Below are 19,948 nucleotides of genomic sequence, written 5' to 3' on the forward strand. Positions count from 1 at the left end.
TCCAGTTTATCTATTTTTTCTTTTGTTGCCTATGCTTTTGGTGTCATACCTAATTCCCAAATCCAAGGCCATGAAGATTTTCTGCTATGTTTTCTTTTAATAGTTTTATAGTTTTAGTTTTTCTATTGGCGTTTTGAGTTAATTCTTATATATTATTTTGATACATTTTAAGTTATTTTGTATATGGTGTGAGGTAGGGGTCCAACTTCACTCTTTTGCATATGGATATCCAGTTGTCCCAGCACCACCTGTTGAATTCTTTCCCCACTGAATGGACTTGGCACCCTTGTCAAAAATCAATTGGTCGTAAATGTATGGATTTACTTCTGGAATCTCAATTCTATTCTATTTTCTTTATATTTCTGTCTTTATGCCTCTACCACACTGTTTTGATTACTGTAGCTTTGTAGTAAGTTTAGAAATTAGGAAATATGAGTCCTCCAAGTTTATTCTTCTTTTTCAAGATTATATTGGCTATTTGGGATCCCTTGCAATTCTGAATTTGAGGATCACCTTTTCCATTTCTGCAGAAAAGCCTTTTGATAGGAATTGCATTGAATCTGTAGGTAACTTTGGGTAGTATTGACATCTTAACAATATCAAGTCTTTCTATGCATGAACATGAGATATCTTTCCAGTTATTGGTGTTTTCTTTAATTTCTTTCAGCAGCATTCTGTAGTTTTCAGAGTACATGTTTTTCACCTCCTTGGTTAAATTTATTCCTTGGTATTATTCTTTTAGCTGCTATTGTAAATGCAGTTACTTTCTTACTTTCCTTTCAGATTGTTCATTTCTCGTGTATAACAACAGCTGATATTTCAGTGTTGATGTTGTACTCTGAAACTTTGTTGAATTTACTTATTAGATCTAGTAGCTTTCTTTGAGATTTTTATATGGGATTATGTCATCTGTATATAGAGATAATTTTACTTCTTCCTGTCCATTATGGTTACCTTTTATTTCTTTTCCATGTCTAATTTCTTTGGCTAGAACTTCAATACGATGTTGAAAAGCAGTGGTGAAAGTGGGTATCTTTGTCTTGCTTCCTATCTTAGGTGGAAAGCTTTCAGTCTTTTACCATTAAGTATGGTGTTAGCTGTGGGTTTTCATAAATGCTTTTTATCATGTTGAGGAAATACGCTTTTATTCCTAGTTTTCTGAGTTTTTATCATGAAAGGATGTTGGATTTTGTCAAATGCCTTTTCTGTGTCAATTGAGATGATCATGTGATATTTTGCCTCCCTTATCTTAATGTAATGTGTTATATTGATTAATTTTCTTGTATTGAACCACCCTTGCCTTTCTGGGGTAAATTTCAGTAGCTCATATTATACAGTCCTTTAAATTGAGTTATCTTGTAATGGAATCACTGCTGCTGTTTTGAGCATAGACCATAGGAAAAAGCAGGTAAAAGGTAATATGGCTTGAACCAGCGTTGTAGCAGCGGAAGTGGTGAGAGGAGGCAGAATTCTGGCTTTGTTTTGAAGATAGAACCAACAGTATTTGCTGACAGATTAGATGCAGAATGTGAAAGGAGGAGATGAGTCAGGATGAATCCAAGGCTTTTGGCATGAGCAACCAGAAAGATGTAGGTGACTTACTAAGATGGGAAATATACAAAAGGAGCAGTTTGGGGAAACTTTATATCTGTTGAGTGGAATATGCCAATTAGAGATTCAAATATCCAGTAAATAATTGGCTATCAAAGTTTGAAGTTAAGAGGAATGGTCTAGGCTATTTATATAACTTTAGAAGTCATTAGTGTATAACAGCTAATTTAAAAGCCAGCAGACCGACTGTGCTCTCTAAGGGAGTGAGTGCAGAGGGAGAAGAGAACAGGTCTGTGACTTGTATCCTGGAATGCTGTGATGTTTAGAGATTAGGGAGGTAAGAAGGAGCAGCAAGCAGAGTATACGGAAAAGGGGTTGTTACTGATATAGATGGAGACTCAAGAATTATCACAGAAGCCTGGTAAAGTATTTCAAGAAGATGGGTGTGATTAATTGTGTCACTTACTGCTGGTGCATTGACTCAGGTGAGAGTTGAGAATTGGCTATAGGATTTGACAACATAAAAGTCATTGGAAACCTTGACATGAGCCCTTTTAGTGGAGCGGAGTGGTTACAGTGGGTTTAGGAGAGGATTAGAAGAGTGGAAACAGAGATGCTAGTGTAGATGACTCTTTTGAGTAGTTTTCCTACAATAGGGAGAATAATAATGGAGCAGTTAGCCAAAAGTTGAGTTTTTTTTTTTCTTTTTTCTTTTTTTTTGGTTGGGAAAAATTACATGTATGTTGATGGGTATTTTCTGGCAGACTAGTAGAGAGGAAAAAGTTGATGATATAGGAGATGGGAAAATGTCTTTGAGTAGATGTCTTTGAGAAAATGTCTTTGAGTAGATGTCTTTGAGAAAATGTCTTTGAGTAGATGAGAGGTTTGTACACATGGAGAGGTTGGATGTAGGAGTACAGATAGTTCATCCATAGTTACATAAGAAAAGGTAGATATATTAGGGTTCTCCTGAGAAACAGAACCAATAGGAGATCTTTATATCTCTGTGTCCATCTCTATCTGTATCTCTGTCTCTGTATCTATAAAGAGATTATAAAAGTCTTAAGATCTGCCAGGAGATATACCCACGGGAGCTAATGGTATAATTCCAGTCCAATTGTGAAGGTCTGAGAACCAGGGAGCCTATGGTGTAAGTTCCAGTCTGAGTCCAAGTCTGAAGGCAGGAGAAGACCAATGTCGTAGTTCAAAGACAGGCAGAGGGAGCAAATCTTCCCATACTTAGCCTTTTTATTTATTCAGGCCTTCAACAAATCGAAGGCCCACCCACATTAGGGAGAGCAATCTGCTTTACTCAGTCTACTGAATCAAATGTTAGTCTCACCTAGAAACACCCTCACAGACACACCCAGAATAATGTTTAACCGAATATCTGGGCACCCCATGGCCCACTCAAATTGACACATAAAATTAACCACCACAGTAGAGTATGTGGGTACAGATATAATTATGTGAATAGATTTCAGGGTAAGAGCTTGTGGAAATTCATTTTTGATTGGTTCTAATGAAACCAGAAGCAAGATCATTAGCTAAGAGTGATGATCGGTGGAGGAGATACGAAGTTTAAGTGGAGAGGAGAAGGTATAAAATAGTCTTAGGAGGGGAGGATAGTAAATAGTTTAGGGAAAAGTTGTAGGATTGCTAGGAAGCACTAAGGGTCCACCTGGGGCTGGTGGTCACAAATTTAAGGTGAGACCAGTCAAAATGGTTGTGTTTTTCACCTGCTACATTCATTCAGCTGCATAGGTACAGGCAGAGTAGGTAAAGAGTTCTTTTTTATTCAGGATTAGAGTTTTGCCAGGAGATAGTGATAAAGCCAGAAGGGCGATGAATTTGAGGGAGTATGCAAGGAAGTAGCTATTAACTTGGAATTTAAACTGGTTGAGAAGAGAATTAAGGACTGCCCAAGTGGGTGAGGACAATGATATGGTAGCAGGACCCTTAAAGGTCCCAGTTAGGTCAAAAGATTGTTGGAATTGAGTTTCTAGAGGGAATGAACTTGAAAAACAGAAGGATGTTGGTTGGAGAGTGGGATATATGGAATTGAGATTATGGAAGGATTTAGTCATTGGTAATAACATAGCATCTTTGTAGGAATAAATAGGTGGAGCAGGATACAGATGAGATCACTAGAGGAGAGCTGGTCAGAAGACTGGGAGGCACCATCTCCCTTGGATATTATACATCAAAGATTGTGATCTACTAGACAAGGAGTGGGGAAAGTGTAGGATGTAGATATCAATGGCTATAGTTTTGATGGTGATGGTCATGGTGATGATGGTGGTCCATTAACACTCAACTCAAATACCATCAATTTGATTTATATCTAACACCACAAAGTTAGGTGTTGAGTTACATGTGGTTATATTGTAACTAATAGTCAACCCTTCATGGACTTCTATTCTTTGATCAGACTCTTCTTGTAGGAGTAGTAGGTGCCTTAAAGCACCTTTTCATAGTTGTCAGATTGAAATCCTTCACCAGTGGTTTAGTTTAACCCTGCTACTGTGGAGGTTTCTCTTGGCTTTCTGTGTGGGCTGCTGCTTTGTCTAGTTTTACCTTTTGGGGTTAGCATACTATTGTGAATAATTTATTGGTGAGAAGGTAAGCAGAGAAGTACTCTATGACCTAGTAATTTCTTATCTAGGAATCTGTCCTATAGCAATAATAGGATTGCCTAACAATACCCACATATCCACAAGGGTATTCATTGAACATTATTTTTGGTGAAATTCACAAGCAAGCTAATTGTCATCAGTAGGGAATTGTTAAATAAATTACAATAGATAAACAAAACGTAATTCTATATAATCTTCAAAAAATCAGATCAAGAAGTGGTATTACATTTTAATTATCCCATCCTGTCAACAAGGGTGGCTTCAGTTGCAAATAATGGAATAACCAAAGTCAAACTGACTTTAGCAATAAAAGGTTATTTATTGGTCTATTTAATGGAGACATCTGAGGTAGAGTGGACTTCAGGCAAATTCACTCAGGGATCTACCAATTTTTGGCCTTATTCTTGGCCCTCTTCTATGAAATCACCTTCAGGGTGGTTTCTTGTATGCTTGTAAGATGGCTACTTGCACCAACCATGACTACATCTAACAAGAGCAAAAGCACCTTTTCCCTCACCAGAGAATGAGAGTCCTGAGCTTTGTTGCACTTGAACTGCCTTGGAACCAATAATTATGGCCAGGAGATGGAGGTTAGAGAGCTGAGACTTGGGTCATAGCTCCTATCCTTGAATCAGTTGTATAGCAAGGGGAATTGGATTTTCCTATTGGCCTTAAGACACTTGGATTTCACCTGTAATCTTGGTGATGAGGTCAATTGCGTCCATAAAACTTTGCTGTTATACATTTTGGGATAGGGTGAGGAGGGCTGAATGGAGATTAGGATGCTATTGAAATTTATTGTACACAATGGATCGTTATCATCTTCTTTCTTAGTGTTGAGGTAATCAGCCTCTTTTTCCTCCTCCTATGCTTGACTTTACTAAAACCGTGAGGTATGTTTAACCTCAGGACTCCGATTTGAAAAAATATAGACTGTTATTTACTTTATTACTTACAGAAGCCCTTCGTAGTACTCTCAGGTAGCAAGAAAGATATAGACAGGAAGTGGGGGAAGACAGGAAGAATCCTGCTTACTGAGAAATTATAGAGTATTGAAACTCCTCCTTCATATACCTGACCTCAATCCCATTCACTTACCAGTAGGGGCCCCTATTAATTGGTACCTGACCTGCTTTTGCTGTTCATTCATAAAACTGAGTCATTGAAGTACAGTAGAAAAATAATTAGACTATAAGATAACTTTTCTCCTTCCAGGAAATCCATAATTACAAAATATCTGATTTTTCTTCTTGTTTGTGTTATGTAAACTTACCCTGTCTGAGGGTCCTCCTGGATTGTTCTTTGCATTTATATATACATAGAATTTCATTTTCTTTTTTTTTTTTTTTGGAAACGTTGAGATGGAGTCTCACTCTGTCACCCAGGCTGGAGTGCAGTGGCATGTTTTCAGCTCACTGCAACTTCCACCTCCCGGGTTCAAGCAATTCTCCTGCCTCAGCCTCCTGAGTAGCTGGGATTACAGGCGCGTGCCACCACGCTCTGCTTATTTTTGTATTTTTAGTAGAGATGGGATTTTACCATGTTGATCAGGCTGATCTCAAACTCCTGACTTCGTGATCCGCCCGCCTCGGCCTCCCAAAGTTCCGGGATTACAGTGTAAGCCGCTGTGCCCGGCCAATTTCATTTTCTATTTTAAAATTTAAACTACCACTGACACTTCATTTTCCCTCTGTTTTACTTAGCATTTATCTTAGACAATGATCTTAATACGTATAGTTCTATTTTATTCTACTGGCAGCTTAGTATGTGCCATATTATGGATGTGTCATTGTTTATTTACCTATTAATTTACCCTATAACTGCTTCCCGTGTTTTTGCTTTTATAAAGGGATGTAATGAACGTCCTTTATGTACATCTTTATGCATATGTGCAAATATTTCCATAGGATAGATGTAATTACTAACTTGAAGGTTATGCAAATTTAAAATTTTGATGCCTTCTATGAAACATCTTTCAAAATGGTGATGCCAGTTTCTTCTCTCTTGTGATTACTTGCATATGGTCAGTCTTTTAAATTTTTGCTGATAATGATATATCAAAATTATAACCAGTTTTTTGGCCTCATTTATTGAATAACTTGTTCTTTCTCAAAGACAAGACCTGCCTCCTTCATCATATGTCAGATTTCTATATTCACATGGATCTATTTCTGAACATGGCAAGTTTTATTTATTGTATGTATTTAAGGTGTACAACATGATGTTTTGATACATGTATACATAGTGAAACAATTCCTATAGTCAAACAAATTAACATATTCACCACCTTCCATAGTCTCTGAAGTCTTCAAGGTTTTCTCTGTATGGCATTAGACATGTTATGTTCTGATCTGTTTTTGTATTTTTACACTAATTCCACACTAATTTTTTTTTTTTTAAACTGGGAGTCTTGCTCTTATTGCCCAGGCTGGAGTGCAATGGTGTGACCTCTGCTCACAGCAACCTCTGCCTCCCAGGTTCAAGCAATTCTCCTGCCTCAGCCTCCCTAGTAGTTGGGATTACAGCACCCGCTACCATGCCTGACTAATTTTTGTATTCTTAATAGAGACGGGTTTTCACCATGTTGGCCAGGCTGGTCTCGAACTCCTGACCTCGGGTGATCCGCCCGCCTCAGCCTCCGAAAGTGCTGGGATTACAGGTGTGAGCCACCTCGCCTGGCACACACTATTTTAATTACTGTAGTTTTAAAAGTTTCGTATTTAGTAGGGTGAATTTTCCCGTGTTGGTCTTGTTTTCCAAAAAAAATTTGCTGCTCTTGAGTATTTTCTCTTCCCAGTGAACTTTAATGTAAACTCATGTGGTTCGATGAAAAATTCTGCTGACATTTTTTCTTGGTATTGCTTCTTGAGTGTATTGATTTAATTAATATATTTACAGTTTTGGGTCTGGCTATGCAGGAACTCAGTGTGTCTTATCCAGTCCTTTTTTAACTGTCTTAATAAAATTTGCTGGTTGTCTTCAAAATGGATCTTATATATTTTATGTTAGGTTTATTCCCAGGTAGGTTGTCATTTTTGCTGTTACTGATTTTGGATATCAATTTTGGATATAATTGTATAATTTGGACTTGGATATAATTGTATTCAATTCTGTCTCTCATATAAAAATGAGATAGGATAATAATTTATCTTAGGATAAAAATAATTTGAGTATCCTTATTTTGAATCTGGTTACCTTATTTGCTTCTGTTAAACAAATAGATAAAATTACCTGTCCTCAAAGAGATACTGTGGAAAAATTATTTATTTTAGGAGACTTTGGAACTTTGATAAAAATTAGGCTTACCTTTTGTAAAAGCTGGTTAGTGATAGCAATCAGACTCTTTTAAAGGTGGTTTTTTTCTTTCCTTTGATAAAATGCTTAATATGAGGGAGGATTAAGAAAGAGGATGGCTTTCGAACAGTTTCTTCATGGGGAAATAAGAAATTAGAATAATTTAATGTTCTCCAGAAAAAGGAGAACAATGACCTTCCCTCCTGAGCCTACTTCAAGTGTCTGTTTCTTTCTGACTGTATTGTTCTTATGTCTGCATTTTTCTGATCTCTTCTACTGTTAGTGTTTTAGGCTAGCTCCTCAGCAGAGGGCAGAAATTCACCTTCTCTTTAGCTGTCTTTGAAACCAAGAAGATAGAGGTATGAGATCTTCGTAGTCTGTAGTAAGAATAATAGAACCCATCAGAAAAAAATATCAAAGCTTTGTAGCTCCTCCTGGAAGTTCTGATGTGAAGCAGGAGACATCACCTATTGGTACCTGACTTGCTTTTGCTGTTCATTCATAAAACGGAGTCTCTGAAGTACAGTAGAAAAATAGTTAGACTGGAGGATAACTTTTTTCCTTCCAGGAATTGCACAATCACAAAATTGCTGATTCTTCTTCTTATTCATATTGCATAAACTTATCCTGTCCGAAGAGACTATATTTGAACTTACTATGGAAGATTTGCATTAGGTAAATTTATGACTGCTTAACAGAATTGTGTGTTAATTTTCCAGTTTCTTTTTTACCCAGTCTCCACTTTTACCTTTCTCTCTTCCTTCTATACTTAAATTGGTCTTACTGTAAAATTTATGCATTTCTCTTTTTACTTGGCAATGCTGATTTTTTTTTTTTTTTTTGAGACAAGGTCTCACTCTCACCTAGGCTGTAGTGCAGTGGCGCGATCATGGCTCACTGCAGCCTCGAACCCCTGGCCTCAACTGATCCTCCCACCTCAATCTCTCAAGTAGCTGGGACTACAGATGTGTGCCATCACACCTGGCTCATTTTTGTACTTTCTGTAGAGGCAGGGTTCGCCATGTTGCCCAGGTTGATCTTGAACTCGTAGACTCAAGCCATCCTCCTGCCTCAGCCTCCCAAAGTGCTGAGATTACTGGCACGTACCACTACATTCAGCCAGGGCTGAGTTTCCGAATCATCGTTGCAGCAAGAGGAATTGGATTACCTTTAGACCACTGGCTCTACTGTGGGCTGGGAGTGGGATACCTTCCTTAAAACATATTGAACATTGGCTTTGTGGGTAACTGATCTTTACCTGAATGAAATTTATAGGTACTGTAGAAAGGGTCCAGGGTGGAACCGATGCTGGCAAGGCAACTGTCAACATCCACTTACTAATGAGTCCTATAAAATTTTATCTCAGGCCGTACAAAGTAACAGTAATAAATATAAAAGGAAAAATAGACAGCCTAAGCAAGTTTTTAAATTGACTTACTTGAAAACTTTCTCTGCAGTTTCCCAGTTTATAATGGTTGATTTCAGCTGACTGGCTATAGCAACTTAGAGAACAGAGGAAATTCATTAAAAATAATGAATTATTCAGTTGGGTAGTGAAATCCAGTTATACAGCACTTCGCTATGCCATGGATTCAATTCAGGTCAAGTGATGTTCCTGGTTTATGGGCAGTGCGGCTTTGCACTATGACACAGCAAAGAATGTGGCTTTTATCCTTTACCCTTGTTGCTACCTAAATTTAATGGCGTTTTATTGTGTTTATTTGTTTGATTCCATTTACAGTTTATTTCACTTGGTTTTATTAGTACAAAATTGTGCTTTATATAATATTTGACAGTTAGGAAAAATTGTTAGATACCTATACAGAAACAGGTCTCTCAAAAATCATTCTACTACTTTTAAAAATTACACCGTCTTACTATGGTTAACCAAGATATGAATGGGTGGTTTTACTTAGCTTTTCTGGTTTGCTTGCTTGGGCTGTTTGGAGGGAAATTAAGATGAGCAGAAATGTAGTAGTAGATTCATGAAAGCCTTGAAAGCTTCTTTAGAGAATTTAATGAGGGCTTTGGCATGCATTCTTTGGTTTTTCTCTGTTTTCCTCTACCTCTTCTTCCTTTTGGTTCATAGAAAAGTAGAAAGAAATTCTCAAAAACCATACAGGAGAATACCTTATAAATGATATCTTCTGCAATAAACTATAGATTATTTACATGTTTATGTATCTAGATACACAGTCTGTGTGTGTGTATATATGCATGTGTGGGTATATATATGTATAAATTAGTTACTAGTATATAGGTAACTATAAAAACTCAATGCGCAAGGTTACATTTTCAGAAAATATGTAACATAATAAAAGAAATCAAGCCCAGAATTTTTTAAAAGTTTATTGCGTTTTTTGTTAAAAATGAAAGGCTTTTTTGACTAGAAGCTGATTCTCAGTAAAAATAACATAATTGTGTTGGTGAAGTCGAAAGATTCTAATCAAAATTAGGGTGTTGACCACCAAACTGAGTTGCTGGAGTACTTAAGCTGCTTTGGTTTTGTAATCTTTCTGTGTCAGAATATTTGGAAAACACTTATTAATCCAATCTTGTAACTTATCCTTGAAATCTCTTTTTAATATTCTTTTCCACACACATGAAAAGTTAGATGAGTATATGAATTTCTGTTGTCAGACTATAGTTGGAAACCTCCTAAATATAGTTTGTGCAGTATAGTTAAAGAGAAAGAAAATAGGCCCAGCACGGTAGCTCACGCCTGTAATCTCAGCACATTGGGAGGCTGAGGTAGGGAGGATTGCTTGAGGCCAGGAGTTCAAGACCAGCCTGGGCAACATGGTGAAACTCCATTTCTACAAAAAATATAAAAATTAGCTGGGCATGGTGGCATATGCCTGTAGTCCTGTAGTCTCTGCTACCTGGGAGGCTTGGGTGGGAGGACTGCTTAAGCCTGGGGAGGTTGAGGCTGCAGTGAACTATGATTGAATAACAGAGCTAGACTCTGTCTCAAAAAAAAAAAAAAAAGAGATGTGTTTCGAAATTCAATACTTTTTTTGAGTGAGGTCCAATGGGTAAGAAAGAAGCATTGGATAAATGAATCCATTTTCTCTTCTTTGTTTGAATTTGTAATTTAAAAGAATATTCTACCTATAAAGTACTTCAGTGCTTAATTAGCTGTCAGTGAATTTATATATCTTACCTAATTCATATGGATTGGCTATTTTTATCTGTACCTACAGATTCTTGACCTCTCTAACGGGATCCCAGTATGCTATAGGGAATGAGGTACAATAGAAGTAAAAACCTATCACTAGTCCTGTCATCATTCCAACTCATGTGTAATTATAGTTGAAAAGAAGTGACATCATGTGTATTGCTGTCTATCTTTACGTTAATCTTGTGGTCAAGAAAGCAAATATTATAATATATAGGAATGATATGATATCATAAGACAGGTAATATAATAATGGGAACATAATCTCATTTTACAAATGAGGCAATGAAAATTTAGAAAAATAAAGTGACTTGTCCAAGGTCACATGGATACTAAGTGACCAAGTGTCAAAGCAGAATTTTCCAAATATTTTAAAGATAATTCTTGTACAAATATAGAAAGAACACATGTCATATGTGTCGTGTTAATGAGGGAACCAGCAGGATGACAGGTTTGGTTCAGAGAGGTGCAAAGATAAATATAGACTTTGGAGGAAAAAGTTGGGAATAAGATTGCTAGGTTAGATACAAAGCTGTGTTATAGGGCAATAAAAACCATAGACTTTGAGGTTATCTTTTTTACTCGACAGGATTCAGTTACACCTTTATGAGACCAAAATTTATTATTTAACATGTGGATATTAGAGTCTGAGTTTTAAAATTATTAATAAATAACCAGTCAAATAAAGATATGTCCCCTAATGAAATACTCATAATCGTTGGGTGAGCTTGTGCTCCTATATGACATTGAAATGACATACTGCCCTCTCTCTGTCTAAGTTTTGGATACTTTTTTTTTTCTTTTTTGACACAAAGCAGCATTGGAACCTAGGTTTTCTGACTTTCAGTCCAGACTTCTTTCCACTCTACTTCCTGCTTCTTCATAGTATAATTTTCAACGCTAGAGCAGTCTGCATAACTTTTGCAAAATCAGCTAGTCTTAGCTTTCCTTTGTACAAAGTGATGTAGATACAGCTTTCTTCCTCAGAGAAACATTGTGAAATTCAATAGATATTTGTAAAATTTGTATACATGCCCAGTGTGAAAAATTATAACTTAAGTATTGCAACTGTTCTTTTAGAATATTTTGTTAGCAAATTTCAGAGTAATTATAAATATTCTTGCGTTTTTATTGTAATAAGTATTTATGAAACAGTGTATTTCATCATTTTAACCTTTACATATTTTGAATAAAATAGAATTGAACTGTTTTAAATAGTAAGTGGAAATTTTTCCACATTAAACCCTGTAACTGGCTAGCAGAGTTAAGCATTGCATTATTTAACTAATAATTTTTTCCTCAACTTCAGATTATTATCTGTATGTGTCATATAACTTGACAATTTTTTTTTTTTTTTTTTTTTTTTTAGTGCTTTTCAAAAAGAGTGGGATACTTTATTCAGTTTAGCCCTCAAGCAATTAGGGAAGTCAGTTACCATGGTAACAGTAGGTATTAATTTCCTTTCCTAGTTAGAGGTTTTATGAACAAAGAAATATCTGAGTTCATCCACCAAAACCCAACTTTGTCTTGAGACTGGCCTCTTGAGACTGGTATTAAATCTGTCTATTTTCTAGAAGATGACACTATTCTGAGTGGAAAATGCGATTCTCTTGAGGTGAATTTCTACTCTTATCAGAGTGATGTAGAGTATGGTTTAAAAGTTAAGTGATTAAAAAGCTACGCTTTCTTAGCTAATTTGGAATGTAATTGGTCTTAATTTTTCTAAATTTGTTCTAACTAAAATCTTACTGGCGTGATTTCTATTGACATGAACTAGAAATGACTTCAGCAGACAACTTGTCCCAATATCTAAATGCTGTCAAATAGAATCACTTAAGATGAATTTCTTCCAAAACAGAGTTCACAGTTTTGACAGATAATCTCTTAGCATTTAATTGACTAATATTACCAACCTTATGGAGTAGGTCCACTCATTTAGCTGTCATGAGGACCATTTTGCAACTAATTTATCAAAAAGCCTTCACCGAGAAGTTTCATATCTTATTGATATTTTAGAATGCATTATGGAGATTAAAAATCACTACATTGGGTTGTTAATAACGCCAGACTTGAACTGTCAGTTTTAGAGCATTTTATCTGTGTTCTGTAGTAGAAGTTGGTAAGGTGTCCAGTGGATCGTGTTTGACTTACTGCTTGTTTTTGTGCTATGTACTAAATGGTTTCTACATTTTTCAGTGGTTGAAAAGTCAAAAGAAGAATAATATTTTATGAAATTTAAATAAATCCAGCTTTCAGTGTCTGTAGGTAAAATTTCATTGTAACGTTGTTATGCTTAAGTATTGTTTATGACTTCTGTGCTATAGTGACAAACTTCAGTAGTTTTAACAAAGATCATCTGGCCCATAAAGCCTAGAATATTTACCATATAGCCCTTTAGAAAAAAAATTTGCTGGCCCTTGTTCTATAGTATGAAAAAACGTAGCCTTGATTATTCATTAAAAAATTACTTTTTCATTTTATTGACATACTTTTGTCCCCTGATTGTTAAAAGGAACGCATGTTCTTAGAGAAAAGTTAGAATATATAGAAAAGTATAAAGAAGAATATGAAAAACCATTTGCAATTGTGAGATAACCACTAATGTTTTGGTATACATTGGTCCAGACTTACACACAAACTATACATGCGTATTTAGTTTATACAATTAGAGTCTAATTTTCTTTTTGAGACAGTCTTGTTCTGTTGCCCAGGGTGGAGTGCAGTGGCAAGATTTCAGCTCAATGCAACCTCTGCCTCCTGGGCTCAAGTGATTCTTGTGCCTCAGCCTCCCAAGTACCTGGGATTACAGGCATGCACCATCATGTTCCCCTAATTTTTGTATTTTTAGTAGAGATGGGGTTTTGCCGTATGCCCAGGCTGATCTCAAACCCCTGACTTCAAATCATCTGCCTGGCTTGGTCTCCCAAAGTACTGGGATTACACACATGAGCTCCCACTCCTTAATTTTTTAATTTGCTTTTTTCACTTGAATATTTATAAGAACATTATTTTTAATGATTGTGTAGTGTTGTTTTATGGATGTACCATACTTAATTATTTAGCCATAATTTATTATTATGAGGTTGATAAACATGATAATCAGATTGAGCTCAAGAAGCTAGTTATAGGGTTGCACAATTAATGAATCCAAGGTACCTCGCTGGGTTGCTGAGGCTGCTATTTTTTTCCTGCCTGTTTGGAACACTATGTTTGAGACCAATGAGGCAAAGGAAATTGAAGAGCTGCCATTTTCAATTATTCTATTAGAAGATACATTGAAGATTTGTGGAATGACATAAACACAACACTGATCCAGAAGATTATTTAATCAAAAAGGCATTCATTTCAGATATGAATTCATAAACTTTTATAATGATTCTCAGTTTGAAGACTGTATAGAATCCCTGAAGAACTGGAAGACATTATTTGCTTGGGAAAGAGAAGTTCCCAAACCAACTGGGGATGAAATATTCGAAGAGATAAATGAATACTTTGAAACATACAAGATACTATGGAAACAGAGTGGAAGTTTGGGACAGGTAATGACAGGAAGATATAAAAGCTTTACATTAAGTTCAATCTAAAACTTTATTCCAAGTAACAGGTTGTCTTATTCATGCAGAAGCAGTTGTAAATTAAAACTTGCCTGTGGTTTGGAATTTCACATTAATTGATTACATTAAAAATTCAAATGGTGAGCCTAACTAAATCCAAGCTCCTGTAGTACCTTCTTTTCACCTTTAGGTGAAGAAATGCGATGAGCTATTTTATTACTGATTATGTGGACAGTCCAAAGGAAGGTTTATAAGCGAAAAGGAAACATTTAAATTATTCCATGTGAGTGATTCTTACTTTGCAGATTTGTTGAAGTGTGGTTATTGGCTTCAAAAAGTGGTATCCTTCACTGACATTTTGAGTGCTTGAAAATGCAATGATCGTGTGGAAAATGCGTTAAGGTATATGACAGAATTTATGGATTCAGAGCAAAAATTCAGCTTTGGAAAAGTAAAGTTAAAATGGTTTTATAAGTGACGTTTAATTGGTGTTATTTGAATCCTAAAGAAGAATTAATAGTGCTAGTAGAGGAAAGTCAGTGTGTGTCTATGACAAAGCCTTAGTATTATTTTGAAATACTTGATATAAAAAAGTTCATGTTTACTCAAAGCTTACTTAAATCATCTGAATAAATTAACATATTTCCTAATTAAAGAAAAGGAGAAGCTATTAGACTTAAATAATTTTTGCACCCTTGAAATACATACAATTTGAAGAGACTAAGTTGTTGGAATACTGGTTAATGGTGAAAAAGGAGTTTTCAGTCTATGAGAGCAAAGCCTTGTCTTTTGCCATTTGCTTCTTTGTAGTGGTTGCTATGTAGAATTCGAAGAGAATATTGTTAAAAAGTCTTGGTCAGGAGTAGAGTGTAGCATAAACCCAGTGCATTTTAACATGAATAATGAGGAAAAGGGGAATGCATGATAATTTCATCAAGTCAGAAAAAAATGGAAAAAGAAAAAGAGGAAACTGAAGAAAGTAATGAAAGTAAGGTGAAAGGGAAAACAACTTTTTATACCACCTGTGAATGAGATTAATTTTCATTTCCATACTGAAAGACAAACATATTCCGATTAAGCCATTCAAAATAAAAAACAATTTTTTTTTTTTTTTTTTTTTGAGATGGAGTCTTGCTCTGCCACCCAGGCTGGAGTGCAATGGCCGGATCTCAGCTCACTGCAAGCTCCGCCTCCCGGGTTTACGCCATTCTCCTGCCTCAGCCTCCGGAGTAGCTGGGACTACAGGCGCCCGCCTCCTCGCCTGGCTAGTTTTTTGTATTTTTAAGTAGAGACAGGGTTTCACCATATTAGCCAGGATGGTCTCGATCTCCTGACCTCGTGATCCGCCCGTCTCGGCCTCCCAAAGTGCTGGGATTACAGGCTTGAGCCACCGCGCCCGGCCAACAATTTTTTTTTTAATATGAGATGGGATCTCACTATGTTGACCAAGTTAGTCTTGAACTCCTGCCCTCAATCAGTCCTCCTGCTTCAGCCTCCCAAAGTACTAGGATTTCAGGCATGAGCCACTGTGCCTGGCCAAAACCAAAATTAAGCAACAAAACAACAACAACAAAAATTCCGGACAGCCTTTAAAATAATGATAAAGGTTGAAAAATTGTAGATAGTGGTAGATAGATAAGATTTCAGGAAAAGTCCAAACCAAAGCAAATCATAGTACGTTATTTTAAAGGGGGGTTTAAAATCCTTTAAAGGTACAATATGAAGCATTGTAAAATTAGAAAATACATGTTTTTTTAAAAAATTAATTTAATTTTAAGTTCCAGGATCCATGTGCAGGACGTGCAGGTTTGTTACATAGGTAAATGTGTGCCATGGTGGTTTGCTGCACCTATCAATCTATCACCTAGGTATTAAGCCCCACATACATTAGCTGTTTTTCCTGATGCTGTCGCACCTCCAGGACCCAGTGTGTGTCGTTACCCATATATTCTCATTGTTCAGCTCCCACTTACAAGTAAGAACATGTGGTATTTGGTTTTCTATTCCTTTGTTAGTTTGCTGAGGATAATGGGTTTCAGTTCCATCCATGTCCCTGCAAAGGACATGATCTTCTTCCTTTTTATGGCTGCATAGTATTCCATTGCATATGTACCATATTTTCTTTATCTAGTCTGTCATTGATGGGCATTGGGGTTGTTTCCATGTCTTTGCTATTGTGAATAGTGCTGCAGTGAACATACATATGCTTGTATCTTTATAATGGGATGATTTATATTCCTTTGGGTATATACTCAGTAATGGGATTGCAGGGTCAAATGGTATTTCTGGTTCTAGGTATTTGAGGAATTACTACACTGTCTTCCACAATGGTTGAACTAGTTTACATTCCCACCAACAGTGTAAAAGCATTCTTATTTCTCCACAGCCTTGCCAGTACCTGTTGTTTCTTGACTTTTTAATATACGCCATTCTGACTGGCATGAGAGGGTATCTCATTGTGATTTTGATTTGTATACCAAAAAGATTTGTATTTCTCTACTGATCAGTGACGTTGAGTTTTTTTTCATATTTCATGGTTGCATAAATGTCTGTTTTTGAGAAGTGTCTGTTTACGTCCTCTGCCCACTTTTTAATGGGATTGGTTTTTTTCTTGTAAATTTGTTTGAGTTCCTTGTAGATTCTGGATATTAGACCTTTGTCAGATGGATAGATTGCAAAAATTTTCTCCCATTCTGTAGGTTGTCTGTTCACACTGATTTGCTGTGCAGAAGCTAAAACATGTGATTTTAGAAAAAGACATGTCAAAGTCATACATGCTGAATGACATAACGAGTACGTATGTAAATAAAAAATTATTTTATACTGTGAATTTGACCAGGAATAACCTTTACCTCGTCAGGAATTACAATCCTCATGTATGGTAAAGGATTTCCCTATTGCAAGTTATCCCACAACATTAATTTTCGGTGTGCTTTTTATCTATCCCAAGATATAAGTAAATTTGACAAAGATGTTAGGTTTGTAAACAAATTTACGTTCAAATTCTTTGCCTGGAAGTATCTAGATAGAATTTTGCATGCAAAAGAGCATTTACATCTAAAAATTACATATTTCGAATTAAAATGATTTTGGTGTTATAGATAGAAGGAAAGAGTTATTGAAGTTTATTTCTGTTTTGGCAGTGTAAATGAATTACTTACAAAATTTCAGAAGTCTACAGGTGTTTTTATAAAGTTTGTGTTACTTGTGGAAACCTCAGTTTTCTGGCATTTTGCCAATGAGACCTACTCTACATATAGCAGAAACTTGTTTTCCAGCTTTATAAATATATATTTTAAGAATAAGAACTGATTTTACATATATAATCTGGGATCAACTTTTGACTTCTCCTGTCAAGGATTTTGAATTTGTGACAAAATATACACTTACTGATAACCAGTGACATATATAAAATGCTTTACAGTTAATAAAGCATATGTATTTGACATATTTTTTCACTACATATGATGCATGTGGCAACCCCAAGAGTTGAGTTGTACCCATCGGCAAACTTTGATCATGATTCAGTGGATATAAGCAAGCACCAATTGCGGATATAACATTCTTTTTTTGAGTCCCAAACCATGAGAAACAAATTACAAAAATGTACCTTTCTTCTGCATTAGGACGCGTTGTAGTTTTGTATTAACACACTAGTTTTAAGCAATATGTGCAAAAACATTGCACAAAGGAAGTTGTTTTGATATTGGGACTCCTGTATTATTATTTTTAATTGTGTGCTTTATTTGACTACCCCACATTTTCAAGCATAAATTAATAAATCCATAATTCCAGGCTCATTAACAATAAACAATCTCCAGGCTCATTAACAATAAACAATCTAGATAGTTGAACTCTTTCTTGCTAACGTTTTCTAGATATGGACTGCTTGGTATTTTTCTGCTAATAAAGACCCTTAGTAAGCTGCCTTCTGGTTTGATGTCATTGGGATGTTTACTGGGAACTTTGGTGGAGGTCTTTCATTCTCTCTCCCCCAGTGGTTAAAGAATGAGTTACAAACCTGCCCTGTTAACCCTTTCCTTCCCAATGCACAATAGCGATGGAGTTTGTTCTAAATGGAAAATTTGTTTCGATAAAGTCATTTTTAAAATTTTTTGTTCCATAAATTATCAGTATTTTCAGTTTCTGATTCATGCTTGGGATAGTTGCTGCATATTGTTTAATTTTGTCAGAATTTATATTGTTAAATATCAAATACAACAGACTATCCTCAAATCATAAATAGTTAGTGTAGTTAACATTAACATCCTGTTTCATCATGAGACTCTTCAGTGTTACATTAAAAACTGCTACCTCCTTGGCTGGGCGTGGTGGCTCACGCTTGTAATCCTAGCACTTTGGGAGGCTGAGGTGGGCAGATCATGAGGTCAGGAGATCGAGACCATCCTGGCTAACACGGTGAAACCCCCTCTCTACTAAAAAATACAAAAAATTAGCTGGGCGTGGTGGTGGGCGCCTGTAGTCCCAGCTACTCAGGAGGCTGAGGCAGGAGAATGGCGTGAACCCAGGAGGCAGAGCTTGCGGAGAGCCGAGATCATGCCACTGCACTCCAGCCTGGGCAACACAGTAAGACTCCATCTCAAACACAAAAAAAAACAAAAAAACTGCTACCTCCTTATTAGAAAGCTAAAGTAATAGGAACTAAGGTTGAAGTTTGAGGAATTTGCTAAGAACTAAGCCTTGAGCTAAGGCTATTTCAATTTAGTATGAGTCATATCAGGGTATGGATCCATTTTACTATTAACAAAACAAATATGTTATTATTATTTTTAATGCACACATCACCTTTGGAAGATTCTTATTCACTGTATTTTCTTTAATTATACTTGAATTTTGGTTTACATTGAGGGGTGCCCTCAAAGATATTAACAGATTTTTTAAAAATCCTCTAAAAAACTCATTCTTAGGGAAATTTGTTCACTTACTAGGCGAGGAGCAAAATAAAAATCCTTAATGTAGAAGAGCTATTATCTGTCTTCAAAATTAAATCTTTAAGTAGACTTGTGAATAAATCTAATAGTTTTGCTGAATTTACTTAGATCTTAAGACAGAATAATCATGTAGAAAATTTAAAATGTCAGGAATTCATAATAATTCATATACTCAAGGATTTTCATTCATAGTGAGGTGAGGTTATTCTTAAGAATCAAAGTCATAGAATAATAGAATTTTGAAACTGTCTAAAAAAATAAAAAAATAAAAAAAAAATTTGAAACTGTCAGAATTATACAAGTCAATTAAAATGGCTGATTGGTTTTAAGAGGAAGAAATACTAAACGTGTAATTATTAGATGCAGCATATTTTATCTGTTTTCTTTCGTAATTCTAGCTCTTATAACTTATGCTTGGACCTAGGTGTCATAACTTACTTTAAATATGTATGTTTGGTTTTCATTCATATCGACAGTACTACCTCTCAGTTTTTTTCAGATATTGTTTTGTATTTACCCATGAAGGCATTGTTTTTTTGGACTCTGCAAATAGGACATTTCAAAGATGAATGAAAAAAAATTGGAAACAACTTCACGGCAGCGGAAATGTCCTGAATGGATGAATGTGCAGAATAAAAGATGTGCTGTAGAAGAAAGAAAGGTATGTTGTTTATTGACTATTCTTTCAGGTGGGAAATTTAATTTATATTTGACTGTGCAAAGAGTCAATTGTTACTTGTAAACTTCAAGTCATTGTTTAGGTCCGAGTTGCTGTTGTCTAAA

General features: G+C 35.7%; 1 protein-coding gene across 5 annotated transcripts in view; it reads left to right on the forward strand.

Moving 5' to 3' along the window:
- Nucleotides 1–19,948, forward strand: part of WRN (WRN RecQ like helicase) — a 140,799-nt gene that overhangs the window by 4,977 nt on the left and 115,874 nt on the right. For 3 of the 5 annotated variants that reach the window (XM_030938104.1, XM_030938105.1, XM_010370865.2), the window contains exon 2: nucleotides 19,655–19,826. In XM_030938104.1, coding sequence (XP_030793964.1) covers nucleotides 19,731–19,826 — 96 coding nt within the window. In that variant the 5' untranslated portion in view covers nucleotides 19,655–19,730. Of the gene's footprint in view, nucleotides 1–14,061; nucleotides 14,199–19,654; nucleotides 19,827–19,948 lie in introns of those variants that run through there. The other 2 variants (XM_030938106.1, XM_010370864.2) reach the window with 2 other exon arrangements.

Source organism: Rhinopithecus roxellana, chromosome 9 (assembly GCF_007565055.1).
Source record: "Rhinopithecus roxellana isolate Shanxi Qingling chromosome 9, ASM756505v1, whole genome shotgun sequence".
In the NCBI taxonomy this organism is placed as follows: Eukaryota; Metazoa; Chordata; class Mammalia; order Primates; family Cercopithecidae; genus Rhinopithecus; species Rhinopithecus roxellana.